The following is a 22,848-nucleotide window of genomic DNA, read 5'->3' as shown; positions in this document are numbered from 1 at the left end:
ATGATTCCAGAACTCAATCCCTCTACCAATAAAACCAATAAACACACTTTATGCCGCCCTACCAGCACTATCAACCTGGGTGGCAACTTTCAGGAATCTATGTACATGGACACCAAGATCCCTCTACACATCCACACTACCAAGAATCTTTCCATTGACCCCGTATTCTGCCTTCCTGTTATTCTTCCCAAAGTGAATCACCTCACATTTATCTGCTTTGAACTCCATTTGCCACCTTTCAGCCCAGTTCTGCAGTTTATCCAAGTCTCCCTGCAACATTCTTCCACACTGTCCACCACTCCACCAACTTTAGTATCATCTGCAAACTTACTACCTGTCCACTTATGCCTGCGTCCATGTTGTTTATAAAAATAACAAACAGCAGTGGTCCCAAAACAGATCCTTGTGGCACGCCACTAGTAACTGGACTCCAGGCTGAATATTTTCCATCAACCACCACTCATTGCCACCTTACAGAAAGTCAGTTTTTAATCCAAACTGCTAAAACACCTTCAGCCTCATGCCTCCGCATTTTCTCCAGTACCGTATGTGGAACCTTATCAAAGGCTTTACTGAAGTCCATGTACATCATGTCAACTGCCTGATCCTCATCCACATGCATAGTCACCTTCTGAAAAAACTCAGGTTTGTGAGACACGACCTGCCCTTAACTAACCCATGTTGACTATTTCCAATCAAATTGTTGTTTGCTAGATGATAAATCCTTTCCAAATTTCTTACAATCCTTTCCAAAACTTTCCTACAACAGACATAAGGCTCACTCGTCTATAGTTACCTTGTTTATCTCTACTGCCCTCCTTGAACAAGGTTGCAACGTTTGCAATCCTCCAGTCCTCTGGTACTAAACTGTAGACAATCACGACTCGAAGAACAAGGCCAAAGGCTCGGCCATCTCCTTCCCAGAGCATTCTCAGAAAAATCCCATCTGGCCCAGGGGACTTGTTTACTTTCACAACAACACCTCCTTACTAACATCAATCCTTTCAAGGCTAATAGCCCATATCTCCGTCTTCTCCTCTACAATATTCTCCTTTTGCTGAGTGAAAACAGATGAGAAATATTTGTTTAGCACCTCCAATTTCCACATGGTCCCTACACAACTTCCCACTTCTTCTGTCTTTGACAGGCCCAATTCCTACCATCAATCCTTTTTATTTCCTCACATATCTATAGAAAGCTTTAGGGATCTCCTTTATTCTACCTGCTAAAGACTGCTCATGTCCCCTTCTTCCTCCTCTTAATTCTCTTTAAATCCATCCTAGCTACTCTGTAACTCCCCATCGCCTCATCTGAACCATCTCGCATCAATGTCACAAAGCCTTCCTTTTCTGCTTAACAAGAGATATAATTTCTTTAGTTAACCACGGTTCCCTTATCTTACTGCTTCCTCCTTGCCTGACAGGGACATACCTATCAAAGAGATGCAATATCCGTTCCATAAACCAGCTTCGCATTTCGATTTGTCCCATGCAATGCCCCCTAAGTCTTGCCAAATTGCTTCCCCCCCCCCCCCCCACCTATATCTCTTTCTATTGCTAAACTAAACATAACCGAATTATGTAGGAGAAAGTGAGGACTGCAGATGCTGGAGATCAGAGCTTAAAAATGTGTTGCTGGAAAAGTGCAGCAGGTCACACAGAAGGGCTTATGCCCGAAACGTCAATTCCCCTATTCCTTTGATGCTGCCTGACCTGCTGCGCTTTTCCAGCAACACATTTTTAAGCTAATAACCGAATTATGGTCACTCTCTCTCCCAAGTGCTCACCCATCACTAAATCAAACACCAGGCCTGGTTTGTTACCAAGGACCAGATCCAATGTGGCCTCCCCTCTTGTCGGCCCTTCGACATACTGTCAAGAAACCCCCTTGCACAAATTGGACAAAAACTGATCCATCCAACATACTAGAGTTGAATACAACTTAGCCGGTAAGCCATTACGTCTTGGAGTTTTACCCTTCTCAAAGGATTTGGGCCTTGGTTGGCTCATCCAGAGATGGTGGCTGGTCCAGTATCTTCTGTGTATTATCGTTTAAGACCTTCATTATAGAGGACAGGAATGTATGGGAGGCTTGCTGTTCTGTCGGCTTTGTGTCGTACAGTCTGGCATAAAAGGATTTGCTGATCCTCAGGATGTCGGACTGAAATGAAGGAGGTCTCCAAGGCAAAGAGTGAGGCTTGCTGTGTCATCTTATGGAGATCCTCTTTGATACCTGTGTATGCCTGTATGCCTGCTGTGATGATAATTGAACGTTAATTAGTCTATATCTTGGTGCGATTGGTAGTAAGTAAGTGAAGTTGTATGTAGGGATCTTGGATATCCACAGCTGTCCAAAAGGTAGCAGGGCAAGTAGTTAAAAATGCTTTCCCGCACTATCTGCGTCTAAACTGTGCCAAGGACAAGGTGTGTGGAATGTGACTAGAACAGTTCTAAAATGGATGCTGTTTATGGAGCAAGTATTTGTAATCATGACAACTAGAATACTTCATTCTTTATTATGGGTGTCACCATTAATATCCACATTTGTTGCCCATCTTTAATTGCCTTTCAACTTGAATGCTATGGTGAAACAAAAAGGGTCTCTCCACAATTGATGATAATTGTGATGGTCACTGATACTGGCTTTAAATTCCAGATTTTATTTTCTACCTTTTTTATAATTAACTTACTCAGAGGTGTTATGACCTGCCTCTGAAGTAGTTCTGCCTGGCCCAGATGTGGAGGTTAGTACCACTCTGCTACAAGAGACCCTAGCACGTTCCTGATTTGTATTAGCTAATTTTTAAAATATCACTGCAATGATGGGGTGTGAATCAATGTCCTTTTAGGTTTTAGTCTGGGCCTGTGAATTACTGAAAGAACTGTGGCTGCTGTAAATCAAAAACAAAAATAGACATTGCTGCAAAAGATCAGGTCTGGCAGCATCTGTGAAGAGAAATCAAAGTTAACATTTTGGGTCAGATGTTCCTTCCTCAGAACCTAAACCTAAAACGTTAACTTTGATTTCTCTGCACAGATGCTGCCAGACCTGCTGAACTTTTCCAGCAACTTCTGTTTTTGTTTCTGTGAATTATTTTGTTAACATTTATGTCTCCCCCGAAAGTGTAATTATTTTTTCCAAAATTGAAATACACTCTCATTGAAACAAATCCGTTTATTTCCAATCTGTGAGTGGGGGCCAGGCCCCCCTCAAAACACTTCAGGAAGGGAGCTCTGATGCTAACTCTAATAGTTGTTTAAGCAGGTGTAAAGTGGGTACTCCAGCAATGATGCAGCTGGCCTGACCACTCAATTGTAATTTATTTGCAGACTACTGAATGAAACATCAACAGAGAACCCAATTTAGAATAACAATAACCTCCCTGAAAATTCAGTCGACTCTTGAAACTTAATGGTCCTGTTCCAAATACTTGCAACATCCCCATACATACCCTCTTGGCAAAAAAAAAGGTCAAATCAAACACTGGGTTTTTACAGGAGAGCTGTCCGAGAGAGAGGATCAGCATGGAGCTGTTCCTTGACTAGCAGCTTCAAACAGACTGCTTGCTAAAACCAAGCCAAATCAAACCAGACCAAACCCTGGACTGGGAGAACTGGCCACTCCCCCTTTCATTATACAAATGTTTTCAAAAAAAAACTTAAGTCTTTTCAAGTAGATATTTTCAGACATATCAGAACTCCAACCTTTTATGACTCCTCTTGAAAGAAACTAAAGACACCATAACCTTGTTAGAGAGGCAGTATCATCATAAGAGGAGCTTCTGTTGAAGGTCACCATCCTTTTGATTTCTTGACCACAGAAAAGTATGGAAGAGGGTCATTGAATAGATGGAGGATAAGTTAGACAGGTTATTTGTGTTGCTTTCTTATCTGCAAGGAAAAAGTTTATTGGGCTGGGTAGGGGAAAAGAGGGGGAGTGAGGGGATGGGGAGGGTTGCAATTGTCAAGTAATCTTCCAATCCATATTACTATTGTATCAGCCATGATTTTATTGACTGGTAGAGCAGGGTCAAAGGGCCAAGTGACCACCACCTTCTCATTTGTGTTGTGCAGAAACACAACTTCTGAATTCCCTGTGTGAAAATGTAAATGTGGCTTGCAGACTATTTCTGCTGCCTGCAAGTAAAACCACAGACTTGTCGCCAGATTCTAACTGCCATCAGGAAAGAACAATTTTATTATTAGTTGTTTTATCTGTTGTGGGCACTTTCCTTTTGAGAACAACAACAATGGCTCTTGCCTCATCACTTCTGAGACTGGGCCACCGTTTTATTTTTCCCCCCTTGGGATTCAAGAGCTTGATCTTTGAGAATTAATTGAAATTTCCTCAAAATACTTTATGAAAATTGCACATTTACGAGTGAATTGCCACTAATCTGTGCTTATCATTAAACTTTGTGGAAATTTTTAACCTAAAGAATTTAGTAATTCTCCTACCTTATTTAATACAACACAAAATGCAACATTTGTTCCTAAATACACTAAATAGTTTTCAGTTTTTGTAATTGCTGCAATTGATGATTAATGTTGGATATCCATCCTTCAGGTGTACCTGGTTCAATGCCATCTGCAGGCTGGCAAGGAAATTTGCGTGCCGTAAAATGGAGTGATCAAAAACACCATGATGGTTGCCACGGTAACTATTTCTAAATTTAACTGAATCCTATTGCACATTATTTGACTATTTGGATAGAATTTACCCTTTAACTTTGCTGTTACCAACAATGCAAGATGACAGTTTAATCACTCTCTAAATACAGACATGATGCTGTATATGTTAATTTTAATGAAACACTGTATATTATTTCTGTGCTCTTGTTCTTTGTCATAGAGTTGAAAGCAGCCTTTTACTTTCAGTTAATTTTGTATATTACACATTCCTGGTGCTTTTTCCCATCTGATTTCTGTCTTGATGTGAAACATTAACCAGGTGAGCACTTGTATCGAGAGTTGTATTTGCATGGAAATCCTAGTGCAGGTTCTGATCAGTTATCCGTCTGATGTGTGCCTTGGTGTAATTTTTTTTTTCCCTGCATTAATCAGCATGAAATGTTTGATAAGGTTCTTGAATAGGTGGCTTAGAGTTCTTTTATCATATAGTACATGCAGTTGTTGCTAAATATATACTTAACCCACAGTACTCAATAACCTTGTAAACAGAGATTGGGTTTTATTGAATTCATGCATGTTGCAATTTTCAGCTCTGTTTCCTAAGCCTTTATGAATCTAAAGTACTCATTACAAATTGTAATGGACCAGGCCAGACCCCCTCAAAATGTTTTAAGGTAGCATCGACCCTAACTTTTTTCTTATTTTTAAAAGTAGATGTGAAGTGGGTGTTCCAGGTGTGATGCAGCTGGTCAAACCGCTTGGCTTTAAGCCAAACAGAATTTATTTAAGCACTACAGTTGAAACCCTAACACAAAGTGGAATTTAGAATAACAACTATCGGAAAACGTAACCAACTTGATAGAGCAACTTAACTTATTAACCGTTCCAATATAGTAATATCCCATAAACACACCCCTATACAAAAAAATATGAATTCAAACAGATCTTGCAAGAGGGAACAGCATCCAGAGAAATTTCAGAAGGAAGTCAGGAACTCTTTACTGAAATGTACAAATCCCCTGAATTCTGTTTGTCTGTCTCTTTCCGCACCTCCTCCTAAAACAAGCTAGTAAAAACCTGAATTGGCTACTCTCCTTCCATTTTAATCTAGACACTTCAGTACCTCTGCCTTTTTACAACCTCTTCAAAAAACACCAAGGATAAAGTAACCTTTTTTTAAAGTAACAGCATTGTCACACCTTCCCATCCCACCCCCTTTAAAAAATACATACAGAGATGGCTTCATTTAAAACCCTTCAGTCTTATTCTGTTCACACACACTACAATACATATTCATTGATTGTAAGCATCCAAATATTCACTCCTATCTTCTATTTCAGTCCATTTACTCGTACCACCGAACCCCTCCAACTTTCTTCATCCGACTCTCGACAATGGGTCAGCAATTACGTTTTCTTATCCTGCCACATGTATAATTGTCAAATTGAATGGCTGCAGTATCTAAAGCAGTTGTATCTAAACAGTTGAGAATTTTTGTCCTTCAATTTCTCCAAAAACTTCAATGGATTATTATATATCTCAGACACATCGTGGGCAGCACATTAGCACAGTGGTTAGCACTGCTGCCTCACAGTGCCAGAGACCCGGGTTCAATTCCCGCCACAGTGGAGTTTGTGGAGTTTGCACATTCTCCCTGTCTGTGTGGGTTTCTTTCGGGTGCTCTGGTTTCCTCCCACAGTCTAAAAATGTGCAGGTTGGGTGAATTGGCCATGCTAAATTGCCCATGGTGTTAGGTGTATTAGCCAGAGGTAAATGTAGAGGAATGGGTCTTGGTGGGTTGCTCTTCGGAGAGTCGGTGTGGACTTGTTGGGCCAAAGGGCCTGTTTCCACACTGTAAATAATCTAACCTAACATTACTGACACATTACTGGCAATATTAATGTTGAAATATTGTAGCGCTGTCACCAAGCTAAAGGTCTCCTCCATTATGGAATACTTCTGTTGATGAATATTTAGTTTCCTGTTGTGGTTCTGTTCGCCAAGCTGGAAGTTTTTGTTGCAAACGTTTCGTCCCCTGGCTAGGCGACATCATCAGTGCTTGGGAGCCTCCTGCGAAGCACTTCTTTGATGTTTCCTCCGGTGTTTATAGTGGTCTGTCCCTGTCGCTTCCGATTGTCAGTTTCAGCTGTCCGCTGTAGTGGTTGGTATATTGGGTCCAGGTCGATGTGTTTGTTGATGGAGTTTGTGGATGAATGCCATGCCTCTAGGAATTCCCTGGCTGTTCTCTGTCTGGCTTGCCCTATGATAGTAGTGTTCGACTGGGACAGCTGAAACTGACAACCGGAAGCGACAGGGACAGACCACTATAAACACCGGAGGAAACATCAAAGAAGCGCTTCGCAGGAGGCTCCCAAGCACTGATTATGTCGCCTAGCCAGGGGACGAAACGTTTGCAACAAAAACTTCCAGCTCGGCGAACAGAACCACAACAACGAGCACCCGAGCTACAAATCTTCGCACAAACTTTGAAATCAGTTTCCTGTGGAAATATCCGATAGGCCTTTCTATCTTTTTATCTTGAGAGTACAGCACTGACACCCACATGCTGCTTATCAATAGCCACCTTGAATGGCTTTGCATAATTAGGTGTGGCTAATACTGGAGCAATGGTTAACACAGCTTTCAGGCTGTCAAATGCCTTCTGGCATTCATCTGTCCACTGAAATTTTCTGTGCTTTGTCAGTAAGTGAAACAACCACACCACTAAAACTTGGCATGAATTTCCGATTTAAAAACCTATTCAATTCCAGGAATCGTAGTACTGCTGTCTCTGGTATGGGAAACTCCCCAGAAACTTTTGTTTTCATATTCTGTGGGGCTATCTATCCATTATGATAACATGGCCCAGGAATGTGGCTCAGACTTTGGCAAATTCACTCTTAGCCAGATTTATCACCAAGCCTGCCTCCCAAAAACCTGTCGAATAATTTGGATAAGTATTACAAATGTTCCTTGATGTGTGACTAAAGATCGCTAAGTCATCAATTTTGTCTACTACACGATTGGGTAATTCAGAAATAACATTATTGGTTAGCCTTTGAAATGTGGCTGGTGCATTTTTCAAACAAAAATGGTAGACTTTAAATGGATACAGTTCCTTTGGTGTTACGAAAGTTGAAATTGTCTTCACTCTTTTTTTGGATAAAGGTACCTGCCCATATCATCTCGGTAAGTCCAACTTAGAAATAGAAGTTGCTTGTCCCACCTTCTCAATACAATCTTCCGAATGTGGAGACGGATATGAATCAGACTTTGTAACTGCATTGACTTTGAAATGATCTACACACCACTATCTGGTTTTGGCACCATTACTGTGGCATTACTATTCTAATCACGGCAACTAGTTTTGAATGCATACTCAAAAACTACACAATCTGTCTTTTTTTTTTTGACCTGTCCCAACTCTCCTGATGAAAGGCTTATGCCTGATATGTCAATTCTGCTTCTCAAATGCTGCCTGACCTGCTGTGCTTTTCCAGCACCACAGTCTTGACCCCAACTTTGAGAGTTAAGTCTAAGAATGTTGGGTAATTGAATTTATTATCACGTGTACTGAGGCACAGTGAAAAGCTTTGTCTTGCAAGCAGTACAGGCAGATCAGAGTAAAGTAGCAAAGATAAGTAAATAGGCAAACAGCGGCAAAAGCAAAAACACAGGTACAGATGAATGCTAAGAGTTTGAGTCCATTCAGTATTCTAACAGTAGAGTAGAAACTGTTACGAAACCAGCTGGTGCATGTGTTCAGGTTTCTGTACCTTCTCCCTGATGGTAGAGATTGTAGAAAAACGTTGCCAGGGTGGGATGGATCTTTTAGAATGCTGGCAGCCTTTCCTTGACAGCGGGCCTGTTAGATGGATTCTATAGATGGGAGGTTGGCCTTGTGATTGTCCGGGCAGAGTTCACCACTCTCTGTAACCGTCTCCGATCTTGAATGGTACAGTTGCCATACCAGGTTGTGATACATCTAGACTGAATGCTCTCTGACGCACCTATAAAAGTTGGCAAGGGTATTTGCCATCATGCCAAATTTCCTCAGCTGCCTGAGGAAGAAGAGATGTTGTGCATTGCGTCCACATGAAAAGTCCAAGAAAGCTTGTTGTGGATGACCACTCCCAGGAGCTTGACGCTCTCGACTTGTTCCACCGCTGTGCTGTTAATGTGTAGGGGGCATGAGTGACTTTCAGCAGAATGTTAATGAGCTCCTCGGTTTTGCTGGCATTGAGAGCTAGTTTGTTCTCAGTGCATCATTTTTCTAGGTCTTCCACTTCCCATCTGTAGTCTGTTTCGTCGCTATCTGAGATTCAACCAACTATGGTGGTGTCATCAGCGAACTTCTAAATGGCATTAGACTGGTATTTGGCAATGCAGTCATGGGTATACAGTGAGTACAGCAGGGGGCTGAGTACACACCCCTGGGGGCACCAGTGTTGTGTTATTGTGTATGAAATATTGTCCCTATTCTTAACTGATTGTGGCCTATGGGTCAGAACAGCATTTCTTATATCTACATTATAAATAATTAGATTAGTACTTTCCAGCTTTATTCCCACATTTATCTCCCCATGTGATTAATAATAACTGTTTCAGATCATTGGAAGGTAACTCTGTTTATCCCAATTTTTAAGAACTTTCTCATCCTCAATTCAATTTGTGGAATGTCCAATTCAGAATTCTCTGAACTTGGTTCTTCACTTTGTCTTGTAACCAGTACCACATCCTCCTTTTGCTTTCCTTGACTATCAAAATTACCTTTTTTTTTTAAGCATATTCACATGAGACACAGGCTTCTTTCTAACTGGAATCTTTATCAAATAGTTCACCTCACTCAGTCACCTTTTGATTTGAATAGGGTCCACTAAACCTCTTAAAAGTTCACCAGTCACTGGAAATAATACTAACACTTCATCTCTGTTGGAAAAGTTGTGTGTTTTTGATTTTCTTGTTTGCTTCCTGTTTCATCATATGCTGTGATATTTTTAACTACTGTCTGGCCAACTCTCCCACTCTCTCTCTTTTGTCCATTTCCCAAATATTTGACACACACAGTTCATATTTATGGTCTCTGAATTCTGACTTGCTAATTTCTTTTTAATTTCAGTGAACCTCTCTCTTCATGCCCACAACCCAATTCAAATGGACTGAATTAGGTTGATTCAAGTGGTGTATCCCTCGTGGCAAAAAAAAAGTACAAAAGGAATTCCTTTTTCCCAATCTGGATCGTCTTTATTTTACTTTAAGCTCTCAACACTGTCTTTAATGTCTGATTCCTTTTTAACACTCCTTGAGATTCCAGATGGTATGCAGTAGATTTGAATTGTTTTTGTTCCTAAGCTATCCAGAGCTTCCTTGAATAATTTTCATGTAAAATGTTGATCCTTTATCTGATTGTGTCTCTGTTCATTAGATACGGACTATATACAATCGGGTCAATTCCTCTACAATCCTTTTTAGCTGTGAATGTTGTGTAATGGAATGGCCTCTGGAAATCTGGTAGACACATCCATTATTGTTAACAAAAACTGATGCCCACTTCTTGTTTTAGGTAGGGGTCCTATGCGATCAATTAAGACTCTTGTAAAAGTTTCCTCATATGCAGGAATAGGTATTAAGGATGTGGGTTGTAGTACTGCCTGTGGCTTTCCAATTACCTGACATGCCTGGCAAAATTCAATTACATCTATATGCAGTCTTGGCCAATTTAAAAAAAAAAAAAATTGTATTTTAGCTTGAGCTTTTCTTACCCCTAAAATGACGACCTACTGGTAATTCATGTGCTTCCCACGACATGTTTCTATAACCCACTAGTAATATAACTTGATGAACCTTTGCCCATTTCTCATCTGCCTGAATATGTGATGGTCTCCATTTCCTCAAGGCATCATTTTTAAGATGATAACATTTCAGGAATACACTCAGATTCTTCTGTGAATGCATTTTCTTTGATGCAATTGCTTCAGTTTTTCCTCTTTCTGTTGTAACTCAGTTTATTTCTCTGAGCTGAAAATATCCACTTTGTCCTCCACCTGTTCCTGTTTTGGCTCAACCATTTGATCAAACATGGTCTCTGATGATTCTACTTCAACTTCCTTATCTGTATTATTTGATTTCTCCTTCTGCTTCAACTTTGTGCTCTTGTTATCACACGGTTAGGAAAAATCTCAGGGTATACTAGCTGCAATGCCTCAGTTGCCTGATTTTCAACTGCAATAGGCAGCACTGCTACTTATGATCCAACTATATTTTTTTTTTTACCCAGGACAAATTGTATTCCTGAAGTCAAAGATTTCTCCAGTACTCCTACCGCCACTTCTCTTTTCAGCAGACACTCCAACCTCATTCTATATAGTGGAGCACTTTTTCAGGCAATAGTCCTCCACATCTCTCAACATCAGAGATTGACATAATCCCATATTTCTTCATACTGTAACTTGTTTAACTGCTGCTCCTTGCCTATGCAAGTAAACCTTACCTTTGCACGTGCAGGTCATTCTGTGATAATGTGACAGTTGTATTCCTTTGCAACTTCACATGATGGCAAATCATGCTGTGGAAAACTGCTATAGAAAATTATTCTATAAAAGATTGCTAATAGAAAGTCACTATAACCAATGTCCACAATTCATCAATTGTCATTACCAATACACACTGAAGCGTGTGTTATACCAGAAGGACCTGTAAATGGTTTAAGATCTGGCACTTCCTTCTCAACCAATCTTCGACCAGGTCTTATGCTCTGATGCAGCTTTTTAGTCACCACTGAGCTTTCCTTTACTTTAACAAAATTTACTGGCTTTTCATGTTTTCCTACATCTGTCTTCCCAGCATGTCTTTGCTTTCTAATCTACCTACACTGTGTGACTTCATGTGACCTACTTTATTGCAGTAAAAACACCTGAGCTTTTTAACTTTTCTTTCCTCTTCATGGGTTTCCTTTTTACCCTGTGGTAAGCTATCTTTATTATCTTCAGAGATCTTCTTTTCCCCAATTACTATCCCCCTCCGATTGAAATTGATGTTAGAAGCCAAACTTTGATTTATGAACCAACTCCTAATCATCAGCCATTTCAGCTGCTAATCTTGCAGTTTTAACTCTCTGCTCTTCCACATGAGTTCTCAATACCTCAGGAAGTGAATTTTTGAACGACTCCAAAATAATCATCTCGGAGTGTCATATATTTGCTCAAATGTTTAATGCCCTTATCCACCTACCAAAATTATTTTGAGTTTGACAGAATCAAACTGTTTGACCAGAGTCCCTCCTTGGATTGTCTGTAGGTTTCTAGCACAAACTCATGTGCACTTAAGATGGCTTTCTTTGCCATCTCATATGCCCCAGACACCACCACCTAATAGTAATGCAAATACCTCACTGGCTCTACCTAGAAGCTTTGTTTGGATCAATAAAACCCACTGGCCAGTGCATCTGTTCAGCCACTTTCGCAAAAAAGATGAAGGCTTCTGCATGCTTCTCGTCAAACTTAGACAATGCTTGGATATATTTACACAGATCCCCACCAAGCTTTGGTTATGATGGGATTGCTCATCATCACTATCCTTCTCTCTAAGCCTACCTTCTACCTTCACTTACATCCTTTTAAGCTAACTTTCCTGTCTAATTGCACACTCCCCACACTCCCCACACTCCCCACACTCCCCACACTCCCCACACTCCCCACACTCCCCACACTCCCCACACTCCCCACACTCCCCACACTCCCCACACTCCCCACACTCCCCACACTCCCCACACTCCCCACACTCCCCACACTCCCCACACTCCCCACACTCCCCACACTCCCCACTTCACGTTCAATCTGCTGCATCTGCAATTGAATTCTTTAAAGATGCCAATGGTGTGTCCAGCAAATTAATTACAGCAATAGCTCAAAATTTACCTCCTTTTCTTGCTGGGACCCCAATTCCAGTTTGTTTGCCAATTCTAACAACTTTTGCCTTGTTCACCACCTTTTGTAAAACCCCCAAAGTCGCTTCTTCCATGCCAGTCACTTCTTAGTGACTGAAAGAGCCATTACTACACAAAGCACTGTTTTAAACCAACTGAATTCAACACCCGGACACAACACTAACACTTGCCACTCGCTGCCTTTGAGTCCCACAATCCTAAACCCAAATTGGAATTATTGAACAAATCCTGACAAAAGCCAGGAACCAGGTCAGACCCCCTCAAAGTTGTAAGGTAGCTTAGACCCTAACTTGTTTTTTCTTTAAAGGCAGATGTGAAGTGGGTGTTCCAGGTATGATGCAGCTGGTCAAACCACTTGGCTTTAAGCGAAACAGAATTTATTTAAACACTACGGTTGAAATACAAACAAAAGAACGGAATTTTAAAAATTTAACTATTGCAAAACTTAACCAACCTGATACAGCTACTTAAATAATTAACTGTTCCAATATAGTAACATCCCATAAACCCGTCCCTTGGCAAAAAGGTATATTCAAACAGTTTCTAACAGACAGGAGGGAACAATATCCAGTGAGAGAATTCAGAAGAAAGTCAGGAATTTTTTACTGAAGTTTGCAACTCCCCTGGATTGTCTACAGCTACAACAAGCTAGAAAAGACCTGAACTGGGAGAACTGGCCATTCCCCTTCCATCATTAAATTAGATACTTCGGAGCCTCTGCCTTGAGGATCTCTCTTCCAAAACAACAACCAAGGACAAAATAACCTTTTTTTTTAAAGTGAGAGCATCATCACAAAATGCATAGCTTTGGTACATGTGTCTGAGTTCCTTTTACGTGCTGCCCATACAATTGTGCTAAGCGACAATATAGAAACTAAATTCAACTCCATCTGACAGCTTAACTAATGTGTTTTATTAATGGTAACTGGCTGAGTTGCTGGTATGTGATGCAGAGTGACACCCACTGTGCAGGTTCAATTCCCATTCCAGTTGATTGCCTCTTCAACCTTACTCCTTGCCTGACTGACCCTCCAGTTAAACTCCTCACCAGTTGTCTCTCTCTCGCTCGCTCTCAAACTACACTATCTCCCTATCATCCTGAAGAGGGCACTTAAGGATATTGGGTCAGCATGGACACTTATCGAATAGGTAAAGGACTGTCCACTCTAACACTGCTGATGTTGCATTGAAGACATCTTTATTCGGAATTTTCATTAGATGGGATCATCCCCACACTATAAATTTGGACAAGGGAACTTGCTTCACAGTCCAGGAATGCAGGTATGATGAATATGCTTGGTATTAGACACACATTCCACATCGCCTACTATTGCCAATTCAATGGGATTGTCAAGAGGACGAATCACACCTGCAAAGGGATGCTGCAAAAGATTGTCCAATCAAATAACTGGACCCGGAACATGGTTTTACCCTGTGTCTTCACGCTCTGTAAGGAAATTTCTCTCCAGTTCAACTGGATTGCTTAGACCATAGGAGACTGAGGGGGTGACCTTTTGTAGCGGTCGGTAAAATTGAGAGGCATACATAAGGTAGATAGCCAACAGCATTTGCCCATGGTAGGGGAGTCTAAAACTTGATGGCATAGGTGTGAGGGGAGAGATACAGAAGGGTCCAGAAGGGCAATTTGTTTTTCACTCCTAGTGTCTGGAATGGGCTGCCAGATGTTGTGGTGAAAGTGAGTACAATTTCATCATTTTAAGAAACATTTCGACAGATACATGGATGGGATAGGAATGGAGGGATATGGACCAAACACAGGCAAATGGGGCTAGATTAATAGTGAAAACTGGGTGGCATGGACAAGTTGGGCCAAAGGCCTGTTTCCATGTTGTAGACCTCTGACTCTAACCTCCATTAAAAGGCAAGGTTTGATCAGGTATAGTCTAGTTCTAGAGATCTACAGCACAGAGGCCCTTCAGCCCATGTTCATGCCAGTCAAAAACCAGTATCAACTATTCTAAACAAAAATTCAAAAGGCCTGCAAATGCTGGAAATCAAACAAAAGCAGAAATTGCTGGGGGGTAAAAAAAAAACTCAGCTGGTCTCGTAGCAGGATGTGAAGAAAGGACTCTCTGGACCAAAAACATTAACCCTTGCTTTCCACAGCGGCTGCGCGACTTGCAGAATTTGCCTACCTAATCTGAACCCATTTTCCAGCCCTTAGCTCACAGCCTTGTATGCATTGGCATGATAAGTGCATATCTAAATACGTCTTCAATGTTGAGGTTTTCTGCCTCTACCACCCTTGCAGGCAGAAAGTTCCAGATTCTGTGGATGCAAAAGGTTTTTTTTCTCATTCCCTCTAAATCTCCAGTCCCATGTCTTGAATCTGTGCTCCAAAGGCCTTCTCATCAAGGGGAGAAGTTCATTCCTGACTGCCTTATCTTCGTACCTCCGTTTTATACATCGGTCATGGCCTTATTTGATCTCCCTGCTTTAAGGAAAACGACTCCAGTCTGTCCTGGAGCTGCAAATATTTTCTACAGAGGTGTTCACGAGATCACTTTGGTGTCCAGAAGCTGCTACATGCTGCAGCAGCAACACATCACCTGTTCTGCCATCACTCTCAAATCTTATTTAACTGTTTTTAATTACTCTAGTTACCATGCTCTTCTTTTTATTAAAGTTGTTGATGTAGAGACCCAAAAATAAACCAGACGACTTTGTTTACTTAGGACTAGAAATATTCACTAATCCTACTGACCAATAAGCTGTTTTTCCTGTATTTGCCATGCAATAGTTTGTGAAGTCACTCTGCTGGTTTTACTGTAGATCAGCCTCTCAATTCATACCTTTATTTTCTCCCACTTGCCCCTTGTGCTGAAGAGTTTACTTTTAACAGTAAACCCTAGTTAAAGCATCTACAGCCCCTCAATCAAATTACGACTCTGAAACACATTCCTAGCTATCTGCACTTGCCTTTTATCTCAGTCAGACAGTTTCCAGTCATTAAAGTGACCATGCTGTTGTCACTACTTAGCTGCAATAAGCAGCACCTCGTTTAGACAAGGTATTTCAGGTTCTTGAATACTAACACACTGTCATGCATTTGTTTCCTTTAACTGCAAACACTTAGTACAGATATGCCCTTGATCCCAATGGTATCCTTGAGCTCTTGCACACTACAGTTTTGACACCTATCTGTGCTGCTATTCAGTTTTTTAATTTGGTTGTTAGAATATTCACTTATGTTGCTTTTTATGCATTATAACTCCAATGCCAGTGTGTTCATTGTTTAAAACTTCAGGTTTAATAGGCTTTAACCAAACAAGTCTCACTTAAGAGTCTTTGAGTCAATCCACATCCAACAATCTGCTCTCAAAGCTCTGTGCAAATGAATTTCTCCTGTTTTGGTAGTGGAGGCAATAAGGAGTAAACATCAGAACCAATTATGCTTTGAACAATACTCTCTCTCATTTCCTTACAATCTTTTCTCCTCTCAGGAAAACAATCCCAGCACCTACAATCTCTCCCATTTGCCTGATTTAAAATCATGGATGGATTGCAGGGAGTTGAATAAATAATGGACACCCTCCCTTCAGTACCATTCTGAGGGATCATTGGTTTTTGTTTTGCATGAAATTGTACTCAGTTGGATGTGAAGAATTCTATGACAGAATTTAGGTGGGGGAGTTCTCCCCAGTACACTACCCAAAGGTTAATCCTTACATAATATCTGTCTTTAACCAATCATCCAGTCATACCTCATTGTTACTGATGGCATCCTGACATCAGGTGATTGATGTATTTTTCTGACAACATTGACTGCACTTCAAAAGGCAATACTATTGTATTGTACATTGGCTTAATCTGCAGCAATGTAAAGTATTAAGTTGGCTTCAAAGCATTGTGGGATTTCCTGAGGATGGTGCTATTAAATGCTTGCTTGCTGTTAATGTCACATAAATGTGGAATCTCTTATTGGAAAAGAACTATTTCCAAAAATTGCATTGATATTTTGTCCAAATATGGCCAACCCATTATTTAGGATTGTTTTAACTATTCAGAAATCACTAGGGAAAGGTATTATTGCTTCATTCAATTGTTTGTTCATTCAAGTATTGCAAGTAGGACTATAGGAAAAGAACAGCATGTTTGGGCTTTGAGCCTGTTCCACCTTTCAACTAGATCATGGCTGGTCTTCTACTTCAACACCATTTCCCTGCTTCCTTCATATATATTCAATACCTGGAGATCTATCAATCTTTTGTCTTGAATATACTGAATGAACTAAGCCTGCAGCAGCCCTCAGGCTGCTATACCTTCTGGAATTCCCTGGGCCAAAATGAAGTAATATTTCCTAATCTCTGTCCCCGGTTCTAAATTCTCCATCCAGGGAAACCTAAGCTTGGTTTGATTTTGTTTATGAAACACATTTGTTGTTGCAGCATAGTCACAAGGCTGCAGACATTTTGCAATGAGTCCCCACTATGTTAACACTGTTAACAATAGTTAGACACTAGCTATCAAGCCAGGTTTCATTCTAGGATCTGACTTGTCGTAGCGTCACTTGTACAGCATAGAAACAGATCCTTCAGTCCAACCAGTCTGTGCTGATTATAATCCCAAACTAAATTAGACCCATATGTCTGTTGGCCTATATATCTCCAAACACCACTAATTTACTAATCCAAATTTCTTTTCAACATTGTAACTCTACCTGCATCTATCACTTCCTCTGGAAATTCATTGCACACATGAACCACTCTGTAAAAATTGTCTGATTATTATCATTAGGTGGGGTCATAATATTAGTATCAAGATTAACTAAAAAAGCAAGGATTAGTAGAAGCTAAAGGATTATTTCAAAAAATTTCCCAAAGAGTGGCTTAAAAGATAGAAATTGGAGTATGAGAGAAAATAAAAACCTTTTTAACACACATGCTAACATTTAGCACATTTCCCAACATTATCCTTTTTTACAAATACTTCATCCCTGAGAACATACATTCCTACCTCAACAGTTCTAGTGGTATAAACTTTCTCAGACCTAACAGGCCTAAAGATTTTTGTCTGTACTTGGAAGTTACAGACTTGAGTGGAGAACTGTTTCCTCTCAGCTGAGAACTTGATTCTCTTGCTGGGAGGAACAAGTAGTTCAATTTAGTTTCTCTGAACTAAAACATTTTACCATTCTATTCTGAAATCAAAATTGAATGAATGGGCTTGACTGATCAACAGTATGAAAGTTTTTATCCATTAGCATAACCAGGATTCTCCTAGGCACTTGATTGCGGTTGCATGCTTTCTTGGAATTGATGCATTTCGGTTACTGTTCCAAAATACTCAAGTTTTTTTTAAGATGAAAAGACTTCACAGGCTTACCACACATCCAGTGGCTTTATTTTGAAACCTAAATTCCAAAATGTGTTGTCCACCTTTTATCACCATTCTTAACTTCCTTTGTTAGGCATGAGTCATGTGTCCTCCTCTTTTTGCTCAAAATAGGAGCTATAAAATTTCTCCTAATATTTTTCACTGCTTCTCTACTTTTTATTACTTTTCAACTCATTTTTCCCAGTCTATTATTGGCCACTTTTTTTATAAATCCTTTATATATCTGATCATCTCTCACCCTTTTTAATATGTAGATAAGAGCCACAACTTTAATTGTTTCTGTTAGTTCAGCTTGTCAGCTGAGAATTCACTTAAATCTTTCTCGTGCACTTTTGCAGAGCCTTTTTACATTTTCGAGACAATAACTGTGTGTGCACAGATTGCTGACTTGGAACTTTATCTCCATTCCTTCATTGCTGATTCAAATGGAAGAGCTGCATTGTGGGTGTACCTATATCACATGGACTACAATGGTTGAAGAAGGCAACTCGATATCATTTTTAGTGGATCTGTGTATAGAACTAGGGCTGGAGGATGTCTGGAGGTGTCGCCACTCCACAGGCAGAGATTTTACATTCTTCTCCAACCTGCACAGGTGCCACACCAGGTTTAATCTCTTTCTAACCCCTGCAGCACACCTGGATTTGGTGGCATCCTGCACAATTGGGAATATTACCATTTCAGATCATACAGCAGTATACTTATTAAGATTAAGAGCAATGTAACTGGTCTGGGACACTGGCAAAAGGATCCCTTTGTTCTTAAAGATAGTAAGTTCACTGAGCATTTTTCCAATGAATTCCCTTGCCATTAACTCATCCATCCATCCATTCTTTGGGAAACTGCTGAAGCTTATGCCAGGGGAATGATTATTTCCGACTCTGCCAGTAAGAAGCAGCAGAGGAAGAGACAGCATCACTTGTTTGAAATATGGTTGAAGGTAGGTGAGAAGGCATGGCTAAGCTACAGAGGATCACAGTGCTTCGGTCAACACTGAACTCCATGCTCTCTCAGACAGCCAAGAAGGAACTCATTTTTGCAAAACAAAGGCTTTTTGGCGATAAAACTGGGCAAGTAGTTAGCATATCTTGCCAGGAAAAAAAAGTGCCCCCCCCCCCGCCCCCAAGCCATTACCTCAATCAGGGAAGAGACCGGAACCCTTATTTGTGACTCTCTCAAAAAGATTAAAACAGCATTTTGAAGATTTTACTCCAAATTATACCAGTCTAAATCTTTTTTTAAAAAGAACCTGGAGCTTCCAGGTGTAACCCCTGAGCAAGAGTCAATTGCTTAGATTGTAAAGAGGGTATGGGGGGGGGGGGGAGGAGGCTTTGAGCATTCTGTGGGATCCACTAAGGCAATTGAAATCCCCCTGTGATAATGTGTGGGGATGTAAGGTTAATGAGTTTGGAAAATGCATCTTCCAGGAATTTAAGTGGGTAGGCTGGGGGAATAGTCAACTTTTAAAATACCATGTTCTTCTTCATATATCGAGGTTTTGAAAATTATGAATCTCCTGTACATGCCTTGAATACAATCCAGTAACTTAAATGGGAGATTCTTCCTCACGAGTATGGCCACTCTCCTACTCCTACTACTCTTAGTGTTGAAAGATGAGAAATAACACCAATCGAACCCACTCTATTGTAATTTCAAATGCACCTTATCATCCAGGTGTGTCTTCTGCCATAGGGCAATATCCATCCTCTCCCTTTTAAGGCTTGAAAGTACCATTCCTCCTGACTGGCAAATGGCTCCTCTTGATGTTCCAGGTACACATTTAAGTGTGTCATTAGCCATAACACTCTATAGAAACATTTGGACTCGAGAGAGGAAGAACTCTAATCATAAATCGCTGAGCCTCCATGAAAGTAAATCCACAAAACAAAAGTTACAAAGACTAAAATAACTACAATTACCAAACCTTCACAACTTACAAAAACTATATACAACAGGAACCCAAAAAATATAAAGCGCCAATAGTGCTGAAAAGGGGAGCTTACCTTCCACCCAAAGGGGGTACCTAAACATCCCAAAAACATGCCTTCTGCCTTGTTTCCAACATGGTAACTAGGGCATTTGAATACAAAAACTGGGATTGAACTGCCCGTAAATAGGCACCTAGCCATCGTAAACACCTTCCTAACTCCTCCTAGCTAGAGCCGCACCACAGAAACACAAGCAGCAAGGGGAAAAAAATGGTAAAGTTAGCAAAGGAATTAAAAGTGAATACTCTGCGCATCCCCAAGTATAATTTAATGCTGATTAGTACCAGAGAATAGAGGAACAATTGAAAAGAGAGAGAAGTTAAGTGAAACCAAACAAGATTTTATTTTTTTTTAAATTGTCTGTATCCATTAAATCGTCCAGTCTAAAGTGTCAGCAAAATGTTTTGCTCTCCCTGGAGAGTCGAATGAATGTGTGGAGCCGTTGAAAGTAAACCGAAGCACTGGTGGGTACCTTTTTTTAAAAAAAAAAAGTGTATTTGATCCTGAGCTCCCTTAATCTTTATTGAAAGATTTTCCTTTCCTGACCACCGCTGCTGAGAAGTCATGACAAAACATGATCCTGGAGCTGTCGTGAGTTAAAGGCTTCGGATCTTTTTCCTGGATTCCAGAGGCTTCTGTGATTCTTTGTCCCCTGGGCTGTGAATCCACACGAGGACAGGGCGAAGCCGCTGGTCCAGACCTGACATTTGCGCCATAACCCAGTGAGCTATTTTAATTTTCACCCGCCCTGTTTCAGCTTCCTAATTTGAGGAATCACGGCAGCCAGTCCTCGCAAAACTTTGCTGGCTGACTGCCTTCCATCCCCTCCAGTACACCGACGATGCAAATTTTTTTTCCCCCCACCTCTCAATCATCAACTTGATCAGTTTAAGTTACGGACCCGCTTTTCGAGGGCTTTGGATGAATCAATCTCAGGCTCTGCCATTGTGGTTCGGCGCTCAACATCATCCACTCTCTTGTCGAGGCCTTCAAGCTGCTGATTATGTTTTTGAATTATGGCTCCAACTTATTGTTCAACTTTTCTTCAATCCTGCCTTTCGTGCATCTTTGTGAGGTCTGCGATAAGAGCCTGGTGAGTAAATGGGCCCATCGGACTGGTGGGGGGGTTCCACGACCACAGACAAATTTGATGCCTCCAGTGAGTGCCCCATATGTTGGGACTGACTTGACTTTTTTCAATTTTTTTTAATCATTTCCACACGACAAAAAAAAATGTTTGATAAAGATTGTGTGGCTATTTCAGCATTTAGGTTTAGTGAAATGGTTTGTGTGGGGTGGGTTAAAGCGTTGTACCAGCAAAGCTGTCAATTCAGATCATAGCAGTCTTGGATTCCACCCATACCTGCACCCTTATGATTCCTTTTCAATGGCAGAGTGTTTTCTCTGATGGGTGTTAAGTTTCTTTGAAAGGTAGCCCATTGGGCATTCAATTCCACCATCTTCCTGTAGCAGTACAGCTCTAAATCCTATTGCTAGCATCGATTGCAACTTTTAATGCTTACAAAAACAAAATTTGGTGTAGCTAGAACTGGTACAGTGGTTAGTATGGCTTTAAATTCTCAAACGCCTCCTGGCATTGTTCTGTCTACAAATTTTGTGATGTTCTTTAGTAAATTTGTTAACTGTGCCACCATGCTGCTGAAGTTTGGAGCAAAATTCCAGTAGAGTCCACTCCATCCCAAACATTCTCTTTCTTTGAGAATGGTTGTGGAAATTCCTCAGTACCTTTTATCTTGTACCTTGGTCGACCTTCCATTGCCAATGTTACGACTCAAGAATGACACCACTGCCTTCAAATTGTTTTGCTGCTTGTAATCATTCAAAAGGCTCTGCCACTGTGTCATTCCATTTTCCCTTTGGTCGAAGCATAATGCTCAGACACAGTATGACTTTACCTCCTTCATCTTTATTTCTGGCTCTGAAGGGAGAGAGCACAAGGACACAAGTGCTCAGTCTTGTCTTGAACAGCAGATTCGCAATAATTATATAGTCATTTTATAGGGAGGAGCATCCAGATAAGGCGACATACATATTGATTGGGTGATCGTTGCAATCAGCAAGTGTCAAAGATTAAGCCATCTGCTATTACACAACAAATTATTGTAACCTTAACTGGCTTCACATAATGAATACTTTTCACCTTGTTAAACTGACCTTACATACTGAATGCTTGCAATATTGTTAAATGGCTCCACTTAATGAATGCTTTTCCACCTTGTTAATCCATTACCCTTGCCTCCAGCACCCAGTTGTTAACTGCAAATTCTCATCTGATCTGAGTCATGCTCAGCTGAACCTCTTGTTTCACAAAATTCAAAACTTAACTCTTTCCCTGTCTGCTTATACCCTTTACACATTCTCAACTGTACCATGTGATCTTTGAGGACTCACTAAAGATGACTACGTCCAGGTAAATTGCACAATTTGTTAATCTAGCCACAACTCTGTTCATGAATCCTTGGAATGTGGTTGGTGCTTTCTTCATTCCAAAAGGCATTACTTCGAATTGAGATAGCCCATTTGAGGTTACAAGTGCAGAAACTCCTTTTTGCTTTCTCTGATAAAGGTACCTCCAATAACCATGTATTAAGTCCAACTTGGTGATGCAAGTGGCTTGACCAACTTTCTTTATACAGTCCTCCAATCTAGTATTGGATAATAGTCTTTTTTTTTTGTTACAGCAATGACCTTCTGATAGTCTATGATTGTGTGAACTTCCGTCAGGTTTGGAAACTAACACGATCGGTGAACTCCATTCACTCTGACTTGGTTTGATGATATCTTCTTTGAGCATCATGTCCACTTCCTTCTGGACCTGTGTGGCTTTAGTAGGGGTGTTGTTTTATCGGAACAGCATTCCCTACTTCCTCCTCGTGCACAATAGTATTAGTCGTCCTCCTCTTAT

General features: G+C 40.6%; 1 protein-coding gene across 1 annotated transcript in view; it reads left to right on the top strand.

Annotated features, from left to right (window-relative positions):
• LOC122564360 (N-acetyllactosaminide beta-1,6-N-acetylglucosaminyl-transferase-like) overlaps nucleotides 1–22,848 on the top strand; it is a 58,383-nt gene that overhangs the window by 25,204 nt on the left and 10,331 nt on the right. Inside the window, exon 2 of the mRNA XM_043719116.2 lies at nucleotides 4,567–4,656. Within this exon, the coding sequence (XP_043575051.2) occupies nucleotides 4,567–4,656 (90 nt within the window). The remainder of the gene's footprint in view (nucleotides 1–4,566; nucleotides 4,657–22,848) is intronic.

This window comes from Chiloscyllium plagiosum, unplaced genomic scaffold, assembly GCF_037043375.1.
Source record: "Chiloscyllium plagiosum isolate Xiang-an unplaced genomic scaffold, Cpla_swu_hap1 HiC_scaffold_34, whole genome shotgun sequence".
NCBI classification, from domain to species: Eukaryota; Metazoa; Chordata; class Chondrichthyes; order Orectolobiformes; family Hemiscylliidae; genus Chiloscyllium; species Chiloscyllium plagiosum.
Note: the sequence above shows the minus strand (reverse complement) of the source record. Positions and strands in the feature narration are given on the sequence as shown.